This window comes from Polistes fuscatus, unplaced genomic scaffold, assembly GCF_010416935.1.
Source record: "Polistes fuscatus isolate 324 unplaced genomic scaffold, CU_Pfus_HIC Scaffold3, whole genome shotgun sequence".
In the NCBI taxonomy this organism is placed as follows: Eukaryota; Metazoa; Arthropoda; class Insecta; order Hymenoptera; family Vespidae; genus Polistes; species Polistes fuscatus.
The window spans coordinates 3,189,641-3,208,061 of NW_025113107.1; the positions used below are offsets into that span (position 1 = coordinate 3,189,641).

An 18,421-nucleotide genomic window follows, 5' to 3' on the forward strand; every position below is an offset into this window, starting at 1 on the left:
GAGAAAGAGAAAGAGAAAGAGAAAGAGAAAGAGAAAGAGAAAGAGAAAGAGAAATAGAGAGAGAGAGAGAGAGAGAAAAGGGAAAAGAAAAAACTGTAATAGTAGGATAAAAATACTTCGACCCTCGTCGGTGCATATTCATTTAACTTTCGTCGACGTTAACTAAAGCGATGCAGAAAAAAAAATTGAAAAACTATGTCAAGCGTTTTGAAAAATTAAAAGCTTTGCTAGAAAATCTTTAGATACCAACATGTCGAAGCTAAAACGTCTATCTAACTATTAAACTAAATCGACTATTAAAATCTATTTAACCGTATAGACAGACAGGAAGCTTTCGCCGACATTCAATGGATAATCGTTTTAAAGCATCGACTATATGAATTTGCATTTCCTTCTTTCGTACGAGGTAAACGTTTCTAATGTGCTTCTCGAAATGAAATTAAAAAAGGAACAAAAATAGGAAGAAAATTTAATAATAAGAGTCAAGAGTAATAATAGTAAAGAGTCCTTTTTTTATCGTAAAAATTTCAAAAGCTCGGAATTTAATTAAAAGAAGATCTTAAAAAATTAGATAAACCCCATTGAAATAGAGGAGAGAGGTAGATAGAGAAAAAAAGAGAAAAAGAAAGTATATTTGAAAATTAAATGAATTAATTTAATAAAGCATAATAAAGCTTAATCTATTGTTATCGATACTCTGACAATAAGTGGTCGATGCGAGCTTTGGCTCAAAGTTTGTTTACAATATTTCAATGAATAAATAAATAAAATGCATTGGAAAGGAGATCTTTGACGATGGTATTTCGTTCAAATTGCAAACAAATTTCAAGGTAAGAAGAAATGAAAAAAAAGAAAGAAAGCGAAAATTCCCACGACGAGTGACGCTCTATGCTGTAAGGAGAGAGAAGAATAAGAAGAAGAAGAAGAAGAAAAAAAAAAGAAAATATAAGAAAGTAAAAGAAAGAAGAAAGAAGAAGAGAGGCTGGGAGACTCACTCGGGGCAAGAGACGTCGGGTGATTCGCGTGGTAGACGACGCGTTGTGCGTTCGTATGATTGTAGTTCGCCATCTCCGTAACGCTCGCTCGAGCGACCTTTGCGTTGATCTTACCGATCGTGGCCGATCGTCATCGTCCTCGACCATACGAGGTTGTAGTGGTGGTAGTAGAGGTACGCGCTCGTTGAGCTCTAGCCGGCATGATGACGTTTGTCGTCGTCGTCGTCGTCGTCGTCGTCGTCGTCGTCGTCGACGTAGAGCTCGACGTAGAGCTCGACGTGGTAGAACTCGTAGTTGAGCTCTTATACGAGCTCGTAGTTCTCACCGTAGTTGGGCCACCAGTCGAAAGAGCTAGCAGTCCTTCTCGCTTGGACGACTGCGCCCTCCTCGTGCTAGCACCAGCTAGCCGATGGAGATCCTCGCTCAGGATCGTAGTAGCAATACTCGCTCGAGAGTCGTTACCGGCGCTGCTGCCGTTCCCAGTGCTGCTGCTGCTACTGCTGCTTTTATTACTAGTATTGCTATTGCTCTCGGTGTTGCTGTTGGTGTTGCTGTTGATGTTGCTATTTTTGATGCTCTGACGATGAAGACGATGATTCTCTTTTCGTCAAGACACTTTAATGCCAGGATCCAGGATGAAGATACGATCGGCTTGCCGATATCCTTTGCGTGCTAATGTTTGTGCTCGCGTTGGATGGTTCCCTTTGGAACGGTTGGACATATCCCCTGGAGGATTGTGCACACGAGCCAGCTCGTTTCCGACCTTTTACTCTTTCTTTTTCTATTTCTCTCGCACGCACACACTCGCTCGAGATAATACTGGTTTATTTTCCCTTTCTCTCTCTTTCTCTTCGCGTAGTCGTCCAACACGTTCCTCTTTTTTGGCTCGTTTCGACACTTCCTGTGTCAGGTTTTACCTAAGCCGAGGACGGTTCTTGTAGCGAGCGCACGTGGAGGCACGAGCGTGCTATGGAAACAGTATCGCGCATAGGATCGATCCTCCACCTCCTCCTTCCTACTCTCCTTCCTCCTACCTCCTGCTGCTATATCTCTCACTATATATATATTTCCCTTTATCTATCGACTGTCTATAGCAATTCGATGAGAGATACTCTTCGCTGATATGCTTCCTCTTCCTCTCCCTCTCCCTCTTCTTCCTCTTCCTCTTCCTCTTCCTCTTCTTAAAATTCTTCGATCTAGTATAAAAAACTGGAGCCCCGCTCTTGGAGGGTAGGTCACCCTTTCTAGCAAAGTCTTACCCGATCCTTTCCTTGTTCCTCCCTTTTAGGAGGAGCAACTTACTCTCCTCCTCTCTATCAGCTTCTTCTTCTTTTATCGTTATTGTCCCTTTCTAATTCGCTCACTCTCCTTCACTCTCTATCGGTCTCTCTCCCTTTTTGTTGTGCGCTCCGGAACTCTGTTCTTCTTATATCCTAAGTTACAACACTGAACCTGTCCCCAACCGAAGGGACAAAATAATGTAAGGATCACACAGTTACAGAGAGAACTCAAAACGGAGATTCAGGGTCGACGCGTTTTCCTTGACTTTACTTTACTTACTTACTTTCTTCCTTTCTTCCTTTCTTCCTTCGTTGTTTAAACTTTTCCTTCGTTATTCGTGGCACGTGCTAGCTCGCCTTTTCCAGTGTTTCCTTCCTTCCTTCCTTCTAAGTCACTCCTCGACGACTGAAGAAGAGTCAAAAGAACACAAGAATCTCTTTATTTTATTTTATTTTCTCCTAATCTCTCGGCTCGTTCATTAGGCGTTGTTCTTCTTTTGATAATAATCTGGATGCTGATATCTCTCTCTCTCTCTCTCTCTTTCTACCACCTCCCTCTCTCTCACTCTCTCCCTCTCTCTACCTTTCTCTATCTTTCTGTCCCTCTCTCTCTCTTTCTCCCCCGTTCACAGGCCGATAGAACGCGAGTGCCTCTTCGACGGCGATCGCGTCGGTAACGTTAAAACCCCTTCCTTCCTTCCTTCCTTCCTTGCTTCCTTCCTTTCCTCGACAGCCGCGCGTGTTCCTTCGCTTATCTTTTCTCGTATTTGAAAATACACAAGACTTTTTCTTAAAAAGATTTTCAATAAGAAGATAGTAGAAGTAGTAGCAGGCTTTTAAGAGCTTCTTAAGGAGAAGTACGACGTGACGTAATTTTGTTTGTTTATATATTCGCGTGTATTTTTAATATAGTTTCGTGTTGCTGTTGTTGTTCTTGTTGCCTTTTTTAAAAGTGTTATTTACAAATATGTATTTGTTTTGTTTATGTGTTTTAATAAAATAGTTCAAATTAGTCTTTGGCCCCGCGTGTCTGCTCCCGAGCGGCGGGAGCCGCAGAGTGATCCAACCCGCGACTCCCGAGCTTTCCGCTCCTCGTCCTCGTGTCCCCTCCCCTCTTTTCCTTCTCCCTTCGGCACCAAACTAACCCTATCCACAGCACTACCCTCTCTTTCTGAGCGATTCGCGTTCGCCCCCACTTCTTTGTCGGTCGGTGCTCAGCTATCCCCACCCGAACGAGTAGAGCGCAGTAGTAGCAGCGGTTCGGTCGGTTGGTCGGTCAGGCTCCCGAGGCTCGACTACGGGCCCTGGCCAACGAGCTACCCCCACCACCAACTATTCTCCAGCTAACCCTCTCGACCCACCCACCCTCTTTCTTTCTCTCTCTCTCCTTCGGCAAGGCAACGTTATCCTGCTGCACACTCTGCAAAAGCACGAGCGGCAAAGCACCGCCAAGAGCAGCAGCAGCAGCAGCAGCACAGTACAGCACGACAGAGCAGAGCGGAGCAGAGCACTAGCACTCACCAAAGTAGAAACGTTCCTAACGATATGCCTACTCTCACTCTCTCGGTTGGAAAACTCGCTAGAGTTATAAATTAAAGATTACCGAGAATGCAAATTATTCCGGCAAGCTAGAACCTACGAGAACTCTTTCTCTCTCACACACACTGGGATCATCCCCTTCCTTCGTTTCTTCCTTCCTTTTTCGCTCGCCGGCTCGCTCGCTCGTTCGTTCGTTCGTTCGTTCGTTCGTGCTCTTAGAAATAAAACGTCGCGCCAAACGTTACCAACCCAACAACCTCGTTCCAAAACGATTATCGCTTGCACTAGCTAATACTTTTTACTCTACTACCGTGCGAACCTTAATACTTACTACTCTACCTCTTTCGACTTCTCGAGACTGTACAACTTTGATAAATCTTATATACCTTATACCTCCAGTTTCTTCTATAATACTACGTGAAAATAATGTTCGCGAAAAGGTTAGATCGAGGACGAAATTCGTTCGTGCCGTTCGAAACCGTACGGCCTTGCACGTACTTTCCGGTACCGTTCTTGCTCCCCTTCTACCTCCTCCACCCTGCCAGTTCGATAATCTTGAGCTTCCTTTCTCTCTCTCTCCCTCTCTCAAACTCCAATTCTCTTTTGCTCTCTCTCTCTCTCCCGTTATTTATTTTTCTTCTCTTTTTTTTCCACAAGCAATATTATATTTCATACTAATTCGTACATGAAACGTTATTCACCAAGAGGATAGCATCTATCGGTATAAATCGACTAAATCCTTTCCAAACGAAAATTCCATCTCGTTTTACACGGTTGTATACATTCCTCTACATATTCATGTATACATGCATGTACATAACATGTATATAGATACACATACATGTGTACGATAACGATCGTACTCTTCCTCCGGTTGCAGTGGCTTTACAGCGTTTAACACTTGTAAATCAAAGGAAAATGCTGCGATCGTAAACCTTATTCTTGCGTTCGTCAAAAGGGCATATCTCTCGTACACTTTCGTGCGACGTCCGGTAGCGAAATTATTCGAATATATTACGAGCTTAAAAAAAAACGAAAATTGAAAGGAGGAAGAGGATTGGTTAGAGAGAGGTAGAGAAGGTACGAGAAAAAAGGAGAAGAAGACGGGGGACCGAGGGGAGGAAAAAAAGAAAGAAAAGAAAAGGGGGTCGCAATAAAAAGTTTCTTTAAAACGTGAAACGCGATGGAAATAGTTTTCTTATTGCGTAATAGAAGCGGCAGTACTAGTGGATGCACGATTTCCCTCTTGGTAGTCGCCTAAACCATATTCCACTCACAGCCTACGACGTGGAGGAAAGGGGGTGTAAAAAAAATGAAGAAGAAAAAAAAAATAAAAAGAAATAAAGAAAGAAAAAGAGTGAGGAAGGAGACAGAGTGCCCAGCAGGTTCGCACCTATACACGAAAAATGCGCATTCGTGCCGCAAGAGACGCGGAGTTGTACGCTTGCAGACTCGTAGAACTACCCCCTGTACTATCCTTACATGTAAGGGACATATACATAGAGACATAAACATAGACAGTATAGAAACACGGGGGATACGCGCACAGGGAGAAAGAGAAAGAGAGAGAAGTGGATGCATGACACAGCATACATCGGATTCTCGCAGAAGGTTCGTGTCGAATTTTAATGAAGGTGCCGCCATCTTCTAGTGACCCCTGGAACAACCAGTCTCCCTTCCTACTAGTCTATAGATATCAGCAAAAAATATATAGAGAAAAGAAGGTGGCTCGGTAGGTGGGTGGCTTGGGTAAAAAATCACTCGGGCTTGCGCTCCAGACTCTTTCCCACTCACCCCACTATACCCCACCTCAAACCATTCCATCCCACCCTACAATCCCTCTATTCCATTCCCTATCGCGAATCTGATTAATGGCCGGATTCATGGGCACGTATTTATATGGATTTAAGCGTTGCCTAGGTAGAAGTACACTGTTCCACGTGTGCCAACGTTAACGAGTGAAGAGAACTCTCTCTCTCTCTCTTTCTACGCGAAAAGGATGCATGTGCCGTTGTCGTTTCGCACGAATACTACCACTACCAAAAGTACCCCATCGCCACCACTACAACTACAACTACCATTTCACGGATTCCCTTACCGATCCAAACGTGTCCTACCTCATGGTGAACTCTCCAAGCTTTCCTCGCGTAGCCTCATCATTTAACCCCGACGTTATAATCGAGACCGAATAACTCACGACGATTGTAGATCAAAAATCAAATGACCTACACCAGTTCGTTAGATGATTAATTTAAAAACGTTAATATCATAGATCGTACAAAATTACTCCAGAGAAAATTCAATTCGTTCAATAATCGAACATTTTTTTCTTTGACAAATTTTTTATTCCATCGTTCAACGTAAGTAATTATTAATCAAAAAACTAAAAGTTCTTTTATCTAACCGAAAAATATCAAGAAAATAAAATTGAATTAATCGTAACCGTATATACTTAAATGAAAACGACTAGAGCAAATAATCATGGTTATATGGTACGTATTATGGTATGTATCGAACACCGATGTGGAAACGGAAGATTAGAGAGCGGAACACAAAAGGGGAATCCAATAGCGAGCACGCTTGCTTAGTGTGTTCTAATTACTCGACGTTCCTGCGGTGACATCAGACACATCGACCGTACCCGGGCCACCTCGAAATTAGCCTATTGATTTGAAAACAGTATAGGTTAGAGAAAAGGATAGAAAAATTTTCTGACTCTGATCGATGCTATCTGGATCGTCAACGAGGTCTACCACGTCGGCAGAGATTCTTTGAACGAGCAAGAGAGAGAAATAGAAAGAGATAGAGACAACGAAGAGAGAAACAACGCCTGACGATATAAGAAATCCGTGGTCAAAAAAAAAATTCGTCTAGGTAATAGTTTGTGGGGAAAGAAAGAGAGAGTAAGGGGGGACAGGGGATCGAACGATAACGAGCTGTTCGCTGATAACCACCGAAGTTCCTCTTCTTGTTAGTTAATCAACGTTAACGTGAGAACCCAGTAACGATTATTTCGTTCTATGAGAGTTCTAATTGTAGTGATTGCTATCGATCCTAGTAGTAGTTAAAGAAGCACGTGACTTGACCTTCCCATTTACGACGATCTATTTGTCCGAACGGAAAGAAACGAAAATCCTAACTAGAATAGATAGGAATTTTCTCTGACGATCGATAAACTACCTCGACTAAATTAGGATAAAACTGAGCTAACAAAGCTACCGATAACATGCTCCCTAGATAAACGACCTGGAAATGGAGGGGAGGAGTATCCTTATTCCGTAATATTCATTATCTCGCAGTTCATGATCAAGCGGCAGCTTTTGGATAATCCCAAGAATCACCGCGGTGTTATCCACTTTCACGCGTATAAGCTTGCGATGCATTGCTGCGTCGTTATTGTCTAATGGGAATGGACCGACAGAAAGACAGAAAGACAAACAGAAGGAGAAAAGAGAGTGGACAGGTAGAAAAGAGGAAGAGGTCGCCCTCGTACGTTTGCGAACCGGGTAGGCGCGAGGTGATCAATTACGTAACTTGATAAAAGTGGGTCACGTGTCAAAGTGCGGAGCCATCCCCAAAGTGTCCAACTTTTTTCGTATAAGCTCGTAAATTACCAGTCAGCTAGCAAACTAGCTAGCTGCTGATGTTACTACTACTACTATTACTACTATTACTACTATTACAACTACTACGACTACTACTACTACTACCGCTTTGCTTTAAATAGAATGTTGGCAGAGACTCGTGTCCAACTACCTCTCGCGTCTTCCTCGTTTGCCCCGTCCCTTTTGTATTCTCTTACTGCTATCTCTATCTATCTCTTTTATCTTTATTTATTTCTTTCTTTCTTTGCCCTTGCGAGTCTCACGGTCTCGTACGAGGTCTCAAAAAGTGGGAGGTGACTCTACACGCACACATACACACACACGCACATAGATACACCCATAGAATACATTCATCTATGGTACATAGAACTAGGACGAAGTTAACTGGACACGTAAGCTGGCTGGTGGTCGTTAGTCGCTGGTGATACTTCCTTCTTCTAAGTAGGAAGAGAGAAGGACGAAGAAAGGAGGGTCAGAGCAAATAAGACGGTTTGTTCTGCTTGAAAAAAAAGAAAGAAGAAACAAGAAAGGAATAGAAAGAAAGAGACAGACAGAGAGAGAAGGGGGTGAGGGTGAGGGTGAGGGTGAGGGTGAGGGTGAGTGTCACAGTAGGTGGGCTAAGACAATCGATAAGATTGCTGCCGGGTTCGGAGAAGCTCGACCTCGTATTCATCAGACTACTTTAGCGCTTCTCGCTTTGGAACGTTCAAGTTTTGGAACTATGTTACGACGGTCGTCATCCAACGTATACGAATTAGAATTGTGCACACGCTAAGGGTAAATAAAGATAAATAAGAAAAACGGAAAGAGAGAGATAGAGAGAAAAGAGGGTGAGGATGAAAAAATTCAAATGTTGGGTAGGATAAGATTGGTAAACTCGAAGGGAAGGATAAGTTGAAGCCGGAAGGAAAACAGTGGGATCCTTCGAAAGCGTGCAATCGCTGAGAGGGGTAGAAAAGAAGAAGAGAAGCTCCTGTCTCTCCAGGGGTCGATACCCAGTCCAGTCAGCAGCAATCGGATAGGTCAGAATAGAGCAAGGATATGCTAGGATACCGTGAATATAAGAAACCTATATAAGCGAATTCGAAAACACAGGTCGAAGAATGCACAGAATCGCCGCTCTGGCGGATATTACAGGAACTACGAATTAACCCTTCACCACGTTTACCCGCTAGAGTGCACCCTATCTTACGTATCTCTATGTATCCTCCTACTGCAACCTTACGACGAGGGTTCATTTCTATTTTTACCCAGGGGTTGCGAGAAATCACGTCGATAAGGAAGCTTACCTTCTATCTTTTATTCACTTTTATAGATTTCTCATTACTTCCAAACGATTTTTAATCAACCGACTAGTCATTTATATTCTTAAATAATTTTACCAAGAAACCAACGTTTGCGATATTTTAATTTTGTTGCCTTTCAGTTTTAGGAAACGCGACGAATATAGAATGCCGAAATCTATAAAACAAAGTGAAAAATTTATTTTCATTAAAGTTACTGATAAGAGACTAATAACTCTATCCAAAGCTAAGCCAATTTGTAGAATTATTTTTCGAAAAACTAACAAAATTAAAATGTAAAAATCGATACCATTATAGGCACCGTAATAATATTCGCTAATAAGACTTGACCATTTTTTTGTTTCTTATTGCACTAACGAATACACGAATATAACGAATTTCATTGAAATTATTATATTATACTTGGAACCATTATCTATTAATTATATTAATTTACAATGCGATAAAAAAAAAACTCACTCGAGATATCGATTTAAAAAAAGATAACAAAATATAGTAGCTTTTCTTAATCTATCATCTTCATAAATGCACTACTAGAGATAACTTTTTTTTCTTGGTTCATCAAATCCGCAAACTTGACAATTTTCATATTTTCTGTCTCTCGCTCTCTCTCTCTCTCTTTCTTTCTTTCTTTCATCTTTATAAATAATTCATGTATTATACATCATCACTAACGTTACACATACTTTCACATCGCGTGCTAACATTGAGCAGGTCTTCACATCGATTTACATTCTTAATTAATTTTCAAATTCATAAGAGAACCGACAACGAGTTTGTGGATAGACATAAACGTGGTTTTGTGTGTGTGTGCGTTTGCGTGTGCGTATGTGTGTGTGTGTATGTGTGTACGCGCATATAATATAGGGTAAGATCAAAGTAGCTTTCCCAAAATTATTTTAAACGTTTTTCGTACATTTTTATAGATTTATTTCTTTGCATTTGTTCACACAAATTGTTCAAATTGATATCCATTTTACAAAACAAAACCCAGGATTGCTGTCCACCAAGCTCTGAAGTAAGTGTTCTCTATAAACTGTTGTAGCCCATCCAAATCTTGTGATTTCTGTGCAAGAACTTTATAGAAAAACGACTTTTATCTCACCATATAAAAAATGTAGTCGATGTCTCTGTAAAAGTACATTGTCATAGTAGATTGAGTATATTGTCTAGCCCTCATCGCAGTCCTGCAAACGTCACGTTAACACGCCTTTAACACGCTCTGTCATGAAATACAACTACCAGGAAAGAAAAGCTTGAAATTTCGTCGCACGTGTCGAGAATGCTAAAGAAAATACTGAAAATTGTCATACAAATACCAGATAAATATGTGTAGGCAAGCAAAAATAATGTATTATATATCTAAAAAACCAAAAGAAGGAAAAAAATAAAAGATCCATAAATATATTCTTTATTTAGGTGAAAGTGATGAATTTTCTAAGAAAGACATTCATTTATCATTTTTGACGTTACTAATCGATATAAGAGAACAACGTTTATACGTATTTATATAAAATGTATGTATATATATGTACTATAAATTTATAAAACTGAATGAGAAAGACATTATCTTTCAAATTTCATTTCTTTCTTTCTTTCTTTCTTTCTTCCTTTCAAAAATATCTACCTAATTCCATTACAATGCGATATCAGAGAAAAGATCGATCATTTCCTCGGCGCGTTCCAATGTAAGCAGATAAAGAAGGAATAAGGGTAAATAATTTACGAGAAAATGGTCCGCTTTGTCGGAGGCAAAAGTGAGTAATGGCGGAAGTACTCACCGGAGATGGGATCCGCGCCATCGAACTTCCTCTCTATGGTTACGCTCTCGTGAACGGCATCCTTGCTCGTTCTTATACGACATCCAGAGTTCGATTCTCCTACGGCAGCAGCGACAACAGCAACAGCAGCAGCAGCAGCAGAAGCAGAAGCAGAAGAAGAAGAAGAAGCAGTAATACCGCCAACAACAGTACCACCACCAACACCACCACCAACGACGATTCCTTCCTGATTCTTGTGATCATTTCTTTCAACCGACTTGGACACACCACCGAGCCCGACAGTTGCCGATGTTTTGCAATTGATACCACCAGTAGAGTTGCCATTGATGTTGGCATTCACATTGATATTACCGTTTCCGTTGTTAGACGTGTTCTCATCGACCTATAACATATCCAATGTATACACACTAACACTCATGTACACATATATCTATGAATCATCAACAATAACAGCTGGCTAAAAAGAGAGAAAGAAAATATATACACACGCTCTCTCTTTGCATTTAATATTTTTTTTTTATTTAATTTTTTATTTATTTATTAATCGAATTTTTATCACAGTATTTCAATGACTTACCGTAGTTGTCATGCACGTGGACGAGGAACGCACAACAACAATACGGTTCTGATTGTGGTCATTAGAGGCATTCGATGATACGGATACGTGATTGGCAAGAGTATGACCATCATGTCCGTTATTATTCGCTGATAAATTGGCGTTGTTAGCTCCTGTGACACCACCACCACCGTTATTACTCAAAGAAGTCTGCCTGATCACCAGAACGCTGCCTGCCGGCTCTAGGACCACGACTTGCCTCATCTTTAGACTTTAAACTATTATCTCAGTTTTCTGAATTGGTTGTTTTTTTTTATTTGAAGCTCTTCTCCACCTTTTCTTCCTCACCTCCTCCTTTTTTTCTAACTACTTTTCTTCTTTTTTTTTTGTAGGTTGGTTCAGATATTTTCAGACGGAAAAGCTCTTTCAGTAGACCCACCTCCGTTTCTTAAAGAATCCTCTCTCCAATCTTTGCCACCTGCTCCTCCTGCAAATACATAAGATACATATTGAAATGATCCAATATCAAAGCTGTCGACTTAAAAGTTCATTCTATATTCCTATCTTCATCCAATCGTCCGAAAGCCCTTCACATTTTTTTTCTATCTATCTATCTATCTATCTATCTATCTATCTTTCTTTCTTTCTTTCTTCCTTTCATTCCACCTAACTCTTACTTCTTACCTTCACACTCCTTCCACCTTCGCGTGGCTTCCTATGAAAGACAAATCGATAAGATTATTGTATCGATCGACTGACCGAAACGTTCGAGAGAATTCTTCGTCGCTTCATTTCGTATACAATTTAATCTTTTTATTTTTATCATTAATTATAACTACGATGTTTGATAACATTTACATATTTTTTTTCTTTCCTAATGTCCTTTTACTAATTAGAATCGTTTCTCTTTCCCTTTCTTTTTTCTCTCTTTCTCTCTTTCTCTCTTTCTCTCTTTCTCTCTTTCTCTCTTTCTCTATATCTCTCTCTTTCCTTCTTTCTCTCTCTTAAGTAATACAATTTAAATTTATTAATGGATTGCGTGCGTTGTTGAAAATGTAGGTATTATTAAATTTGCATTTTCCCAGCAATTACTCAACAACGTTGACGCGTTTCCACATGGGAAAAGAAAACTACGTTCGTCTTCTAGGATGCTCAAAGGAATTAAGATTTATCGTTCGAAGACGAACTTCTAATTGACTTTATCGCAGAACTTTATTTTCATTCCGCTACATTGGAATTTAATAAATTACTCTTTTGCGATAATGTATCTTACAAATGTATATTTGATTTCTCTTGATAATCTCGAATATTAAGGTTTGCTTATAAGTAAATTAACATCAGTAGTTATTTGAAATTATGTTGGTAACCTTTTCGCGTGAATATCGTTATAACTTCACTTTTACACACGTATCGTCGAATAGCATGATCCCTATATGGGATTCATATACGTCATTTATACATATAAGCCTTTGCACGGATGACCACTCGTACATGAGTCGCTAGTAGCGAAATAGTTACAGATTTTCTAAAAATTCACTTGTATAACTTAAAGATTGTAAATAAAACCTGTAAACAATAAAAATGCATTTTCATCGACTGACTTATGAGATAAAAATCTTTTTTCTAAAAATATTCATTTGTACAATAAACGAAGCGATAAATTTGTGAGTGCACATTTTTTTCAATTAATGAATATTTGACGGAAAAATAAAAATTCATAAGAAAGGCAAAATGAAGGTAAACTGATAGAAAGTAATAAATAATTAAAACGACAATGGTAGATATCTCTGGGAACGACATACGTACTTAAAGATATACCTTAGGTACGTGATAACAATCGTATGGCACGTCGTAGAGAAGATTCGAATAGAGAAAAGTTAATAAAAATTCATGCCGTAGGAGTAGGAGATTGTGAAAATTACGAAATTCTCGGTGACCATCGGGCCGTTACGAGTGGCGGTTACGTAAAAGCGATATTCGCTCGGCGTTCCATCGCGTTTATTATCAAAAATAAATCTCGTCTCACTCTTTCTCTCTCTCTCGCGTTGGGAAACTATTACGACGTTGAACAACGGTGTTGCTCCAAGAAAACCTCGGGGTACCATTTTTACCTTACTTTTTATTATCTTTTCCTTCCTTTTATTTTCTGTTTTGTTCTTCTTAACAAAAAAAGTAGCATAACTGAGACTGATTATAAACCCGTGGAGACGCGTATTTCGTATATCCCAGAAATCTTACTGCTCGTATACTCTCTAATTTAAACAAAATATCATTTTGAATAAATTAAAAATAAACAAAATACGTATCGTCGCAATCCGTATAAGGGTCGTGTGTAACGAATAGGTGTTAAAATTATATTAATGATATATTAATTTCATTCCTAATATTTCTTATAAAATGTTAACTCATTATTAACCGTTTACATATGCAAGCAACATTTATTATACACAACTCACTATTAATACATTAATTATTATACTTAATAGTATTTACTTAAATTTAGATATTATCAAATTTTATGCAATTATTAACAAATTCATAACATTTTGTGCATGTAATAACTGGTCAACGACGTATCAAATATCAAGAATTTAATCGTGAATAAATTATGCTAGCATCTTGCGCAGCGCAACCCGAGAATAGCGAATTGAGTACGGTTATGTGAAAATCTTTATTGTTAAATTTATAAACGTCGCAAGAGAGCTGGAGGATAAAGGAGCTTATAGGTTTTGTTTTGGCTCGTTGTGAAGGCAGGTGGCCAACGTACTACGTGGCCCAATCTCTCGCAGTTTCTTCGAGAGAGGGGAAATAAGATCTTCAGCTAGGAACAACGCTGCTAAAAACTCCAATCCATCTCATCTTCTTTCTCTCTCTCTCTTTCTTATTCACTGTCTACTTTATTTCTTTCTACCTTTTTATGTTCGTCTCGAGCCTGTAACAGGTCCAACGAAGGCTTGCCAATTTTTGGCCAACGACTGGACGAGCACGAAAGGGAATTCCACGTAGGAAGAAAAAAAAAAGAAAAGAAAAGAAGAAGGGTAAGAGAGAGAAAGAGATAAAAGAAAAAGAGATATGAAAGAAGGAGATTCATCGATCGGTTATCAAATGAACTTATCAGCCAAGGAGGTCGACTTTCAAGGCCATCCGATCGTAGAATAGAATTAGCTTCTCGAAAATGGGCTTCTCTTCTCTACTTCAATGACGACATAGATTCTCATCTCGGGTCGGCTAATCCCGTTAAAAAGGATGCACTTACCGAGCTTGGATAAGCATGAACTCCGATGCCGCTTAGAAACGGAAGATACCGCACGAACTTACTTCCTACTCTTCTAATCCCCGTTTAAAGCTCTAAGTCTTCTACCCTTCTCTTTTTATCAGTAAGAATACACGCGAGTTACTCGCGCAAATCGTAACTATAATACGTTCTATTTCCATTTCGGTAATTACGTTAAAAGTTTAATCCAATTATATTTTAATATATATTTTCTTAATTAACCATTTGGTATCATTAAAATAAAATATCAATTTCTAAACATCTTAACACGTCTGTCTATTCAATTCTAAACATTTTACTACGATGATAATTTAAATACCCCGACTCTATCAATGTTTCTAATAATCTTCCCCATCAACCATCCCATTTCCGTCATTTAAATACCAGTTTACCAGTTTATCCAGTGACGAAAGCAAATGTATACAGGGTGTGTACAAATCGTGGGTATGGAACTTTCCTATCCAATTTAAAGCAGCCAATTTTATATTCAAATTGTATCATTCAAAAATGTGATATTTTTAGGATATCTAGGTGTTTCAATTTTAGGAACTCAGCCTATATAATAGGAATCGAAGGTATAACTATAATTACATACACCCTGTATATACAATCGAGAACAGGATGTCTGAAAATTACACTCGACTGCACGAAATTACCCTCGTAAGAAGATTGTCGTCGTCGTTCGTTTCAAATGATGTCGTTCAATAATAACCATCATCGAGTGAAACTGTTAAACAATTAATTAGAGAGTCCAGATAATGATTATACTAATCGAGAATCAACTTACTCCTCGTCATTTTCTTCTACTCTTTTTAAAATTCTAATTTTAATAAAGAAATGAAAAACCCAGAAAAAAAATAAACATAAAATTTAGCAATAGTTGGAACTTATTTTCAAGTAAAATCCTTCGGTCCCACCCACCCTTTTCAAGGGTGTGTCTCTAACGTAGCGATTTACCTTCGGGTAAATCGTCGACACGTCTGTTCCTCTTAGAAAGAAGCTGACCCACTTTCCATCTCTTACTATCTTTTTTTCTTTTTTTCTGTCTATACGGAAACACGAGCGACTATTCCTAAGGAACGGGATTTGAGGAATAATGAATTTTAAAAAGGGGGCCCTTCTCTCCTTCCAAGAGGCCTTTAAAACGATTTCAAATCATGGAAACACATGCCCTTCACTTTCTTTTCTTTTTTCCTGTCACGCATTTTTTCCTCATCTATCCATCCCTCCATCCATATATCTATCTATCCATCCATCCATCTATCTTTCTTTTTTTTTTTACTTTCCACTCTTTAGACGCGAATGAATCGCAAACTCTAGGCTGTGTGGCATTTTTCCAAGTGGGAAGTGTATTGTTAAACGTCTTTTATATTATATACGTATGCTTCCTATGCGTGTTGAACGACGCACGTGTATTTTATGTAAATATACTTATACGCACATACTTTTACACTCATATACTGAGACGTGAATACTCACACTTAAATAATTTATGTTAAATCTATGTTTATACGTATACATAGCAAATATGTGTATGTGTGTGTGTATATACGTGTGTATGTACCGTATATACACGACGACATCTCTTTTAAAGCTTTCACAGTAGAGCGGAGCTTTACCTACTTCCCTTTGTTAACTTTTTCATTCTTCTGAGCGATATAAACTTCCCCCGTTCGTCCAGGAGCATGGAGCAGTCACATTCCGTGCACCTTATAATGCCTAGGTATAGTTACTACGTAATATATCTACATATACATGTATATATGTAGATGACATGTATATACTATAGATATAAGTAGGAACGCGCACGCTTGCGGAACTTACTCGACCGTGTTAATTATTCATTGATCAATCTATGCTAAGATGTATTTTTAATAGCCCACGTTTTTTTATCGACAGATTGACATTTTTTCGTTCTCTTACCGTACTCTTTCTCTTTCTTTGTATCTTTCTCTTCTTTATTTTCCTTTTTCTTACTCTCATTTATTTTCTAAAACAGTTCGAAAAAACTCTTTGTTTTAATTCTTTTACTTTAATTTTAACTTCTAGAAGCGAACGAGTATTCTGTAGCGAATATAGTTTTTAGTTTAATAAAAGGATGTTATTATTGTATTTTCCACGTTTATCATCAAAATATTTTCACTCGTTAATTGATGAAAGAGAGAGAGATCATTTTTTTAAGAATTAGCTTATCTTCGCGATTATCTGACTTGGTGGAAAGTTTCAAAGGTTGTTCCGTTCGTTCGTTCTTCTTTTTCTTCATCTTTTTATCTTTCCTTCTTCTTTTTTCTTTTTTTTTATAATAATAGAGTCAAGAAAAGTTTTCTCTTTTCCGACAAGTATAAACTTTGAAGTTGTGCTAAGTTGTACTCGCGTCGAGAGTACACTTTTCCGACAAGAAATTAAGAATATATCTCGATGATAGTTAAGATTATCGCGTGTCAGATAATTTTATATAAAAAAAAAGCCAAATCTCTATTTCTTACTAGATGATGATCATAATAATTTTTTCAACGAATCATCGCTTTCTTTCTCAAATTTTGTATTCTATCATCAATCAAATTCATAATGAAATAACTGTCATTTATTTTTCATACTAATCTTAATGATATCATTGTAATTGAATTTTTGTTAGATCAAATTTTATGCATTAAACAAAAATTTAATAAAATTATTTTATTAAAATCCATAAGATTGAACGATCGTTTCATAATTAATTATGACATTTCCAAGTATAGAAACCTTTTTATAATCATTAATTATTTTCCTCGTTCATGATTTTTCAAAATCAGTAGACTTCATTTTGTTTTCAGAACGAAAAAAGTTGAATGGTTTACAAAATCCTACTGAAGAGAAAATCTGAAGCATTAGCTCGACTAGCAGCACATTAGTGGTTATAATTGAATGGCCTTGAGCCTGGCAACGGGCATACCTATAATACGATATCTCGAACCTCTGGAGACCCCGAAAATTATATACTGAAAAGACACGTTGAAAATACGCAAGAACGAAAAAAGAAACAAAATGCAACCCCCATTCAAACAGCGTTACTTTTACTTCGTTTTTACTATTTTTTTTCTTTCTTTTTTTTTTCATATATATACTATTTTTCTCTCACTCTATTAACGATAAAGCTGGAAGAAAAATTTTTCCGAGGAAAACTAATTCGGGATTTACTTACGGGACTTATATTTGGAAGCCAAGCACGCATTTATAATGATGAGATTGAAAGAAATCTGTTTTTCTTTCTCCTCCCACCCCTTTCTCTCTCTCTCGCTTATATATTCTCAATCCTATTATTTTTCCCTCTCTGTTTTTTTTTTCTTTCTTTCTGTTTCTGTCTCTAGCTCGTATAAATCTTTGTCAAGGATGCAGAACGGGATTTCGAACGTCGCGCCGGCCCGGAGAACGATATTTCATCGGAACGCGCATAATCCCGCTTGATTTCAATAACTTATAATTTGGAAAGTCTACAGGAAAAAGACCGTTTTGCGATCCATTGAAAAATGGAGTGCAATGAGTAGAGACACTTGCAAGAGGGGAGGAATTGTAGCAAGTAAGAGGAAGTTGAAAAATATAATACGTTCGTTGATATATAACGATCGATCTCGTTTCTTTATCTGATGACGGACGGACGATTCGATAAATCACAATTTCGCTTTGCTAAGAAATGTAAATGATGCACCCCCAGCCGAAAAAGGACTTTGAATTTCAAATATAATAGAAAAAAAGAAAGAGAGAGAAAGGCTTGGAAATCTTATTATGTACAAAACGAGTTCGAGTGCAGACGCGCGTGCTCACGAATCACAGCTTTAAATTGTAAAGCTCGTACATTCGTTACTTTATTTGTTTATCGTCCTGCTTTAGAAAGAAAGAATCTCTCTATGCATGTGTATATTTTTGTGTATGTATGTATATGAGAAAAAGAGAAAGAGAGAAAATCGGTGACCCAGTTTTTCGCGACAAAAACGCAAGTAACAAGAAAATACATAAAAGGAACACGCTCGTTCGAAAATGTCCACAACAAGCATGAATTTTCGATGGAACTTCTCGTCATGCATTTTGGAAAAGTATTTTCTTATACATG

At 38.2% G+C, this 18,421-nt stretch overlaps 1 protein-coding gene across 9 annotated transcripts in view; it reads right to left on the bottom strand.

Annotated features, from left to right (window-relative positions):
- Window positions 1-18,421, bottom strand: part of LOC122520287 (calmodulin-binding transcription activator 2) — a 56,161-nt gene that overhangs the window by 18,054 nt on the left and 19,686 nt on the right. For 4 of the 9 annotated variants that reach the window (XM_043640394.1, XM_043640388.1, XM_043640393.1 and 1 more), the window contains exons 2-3: window positions 11,082-11,547; window positions 10,505-10,886 (exon numbers count right to left, since the gene is read on the bottom strand). In XM_043640394.1, the coding sequence (XP_043496329.1) occupies window positions 10,505-10,886; window positions 11,082-11,324 (625 nt within the window). In that variant the 5' untranslated portion in view covers window positions 11,325-11,547. Of the gene's footprint in view, window positions 1-995; window positions 2,810-10,504; window positions 10,887-11,081; window positions 11,548-11,744; window positions 11,776-18,421 lie in introns of those variants that run through there. The other 5 variants (XM_043640390.1, XM_043640392.1, XM_043640391.1 and 2 more) reach the window with 3 other exon arrangements.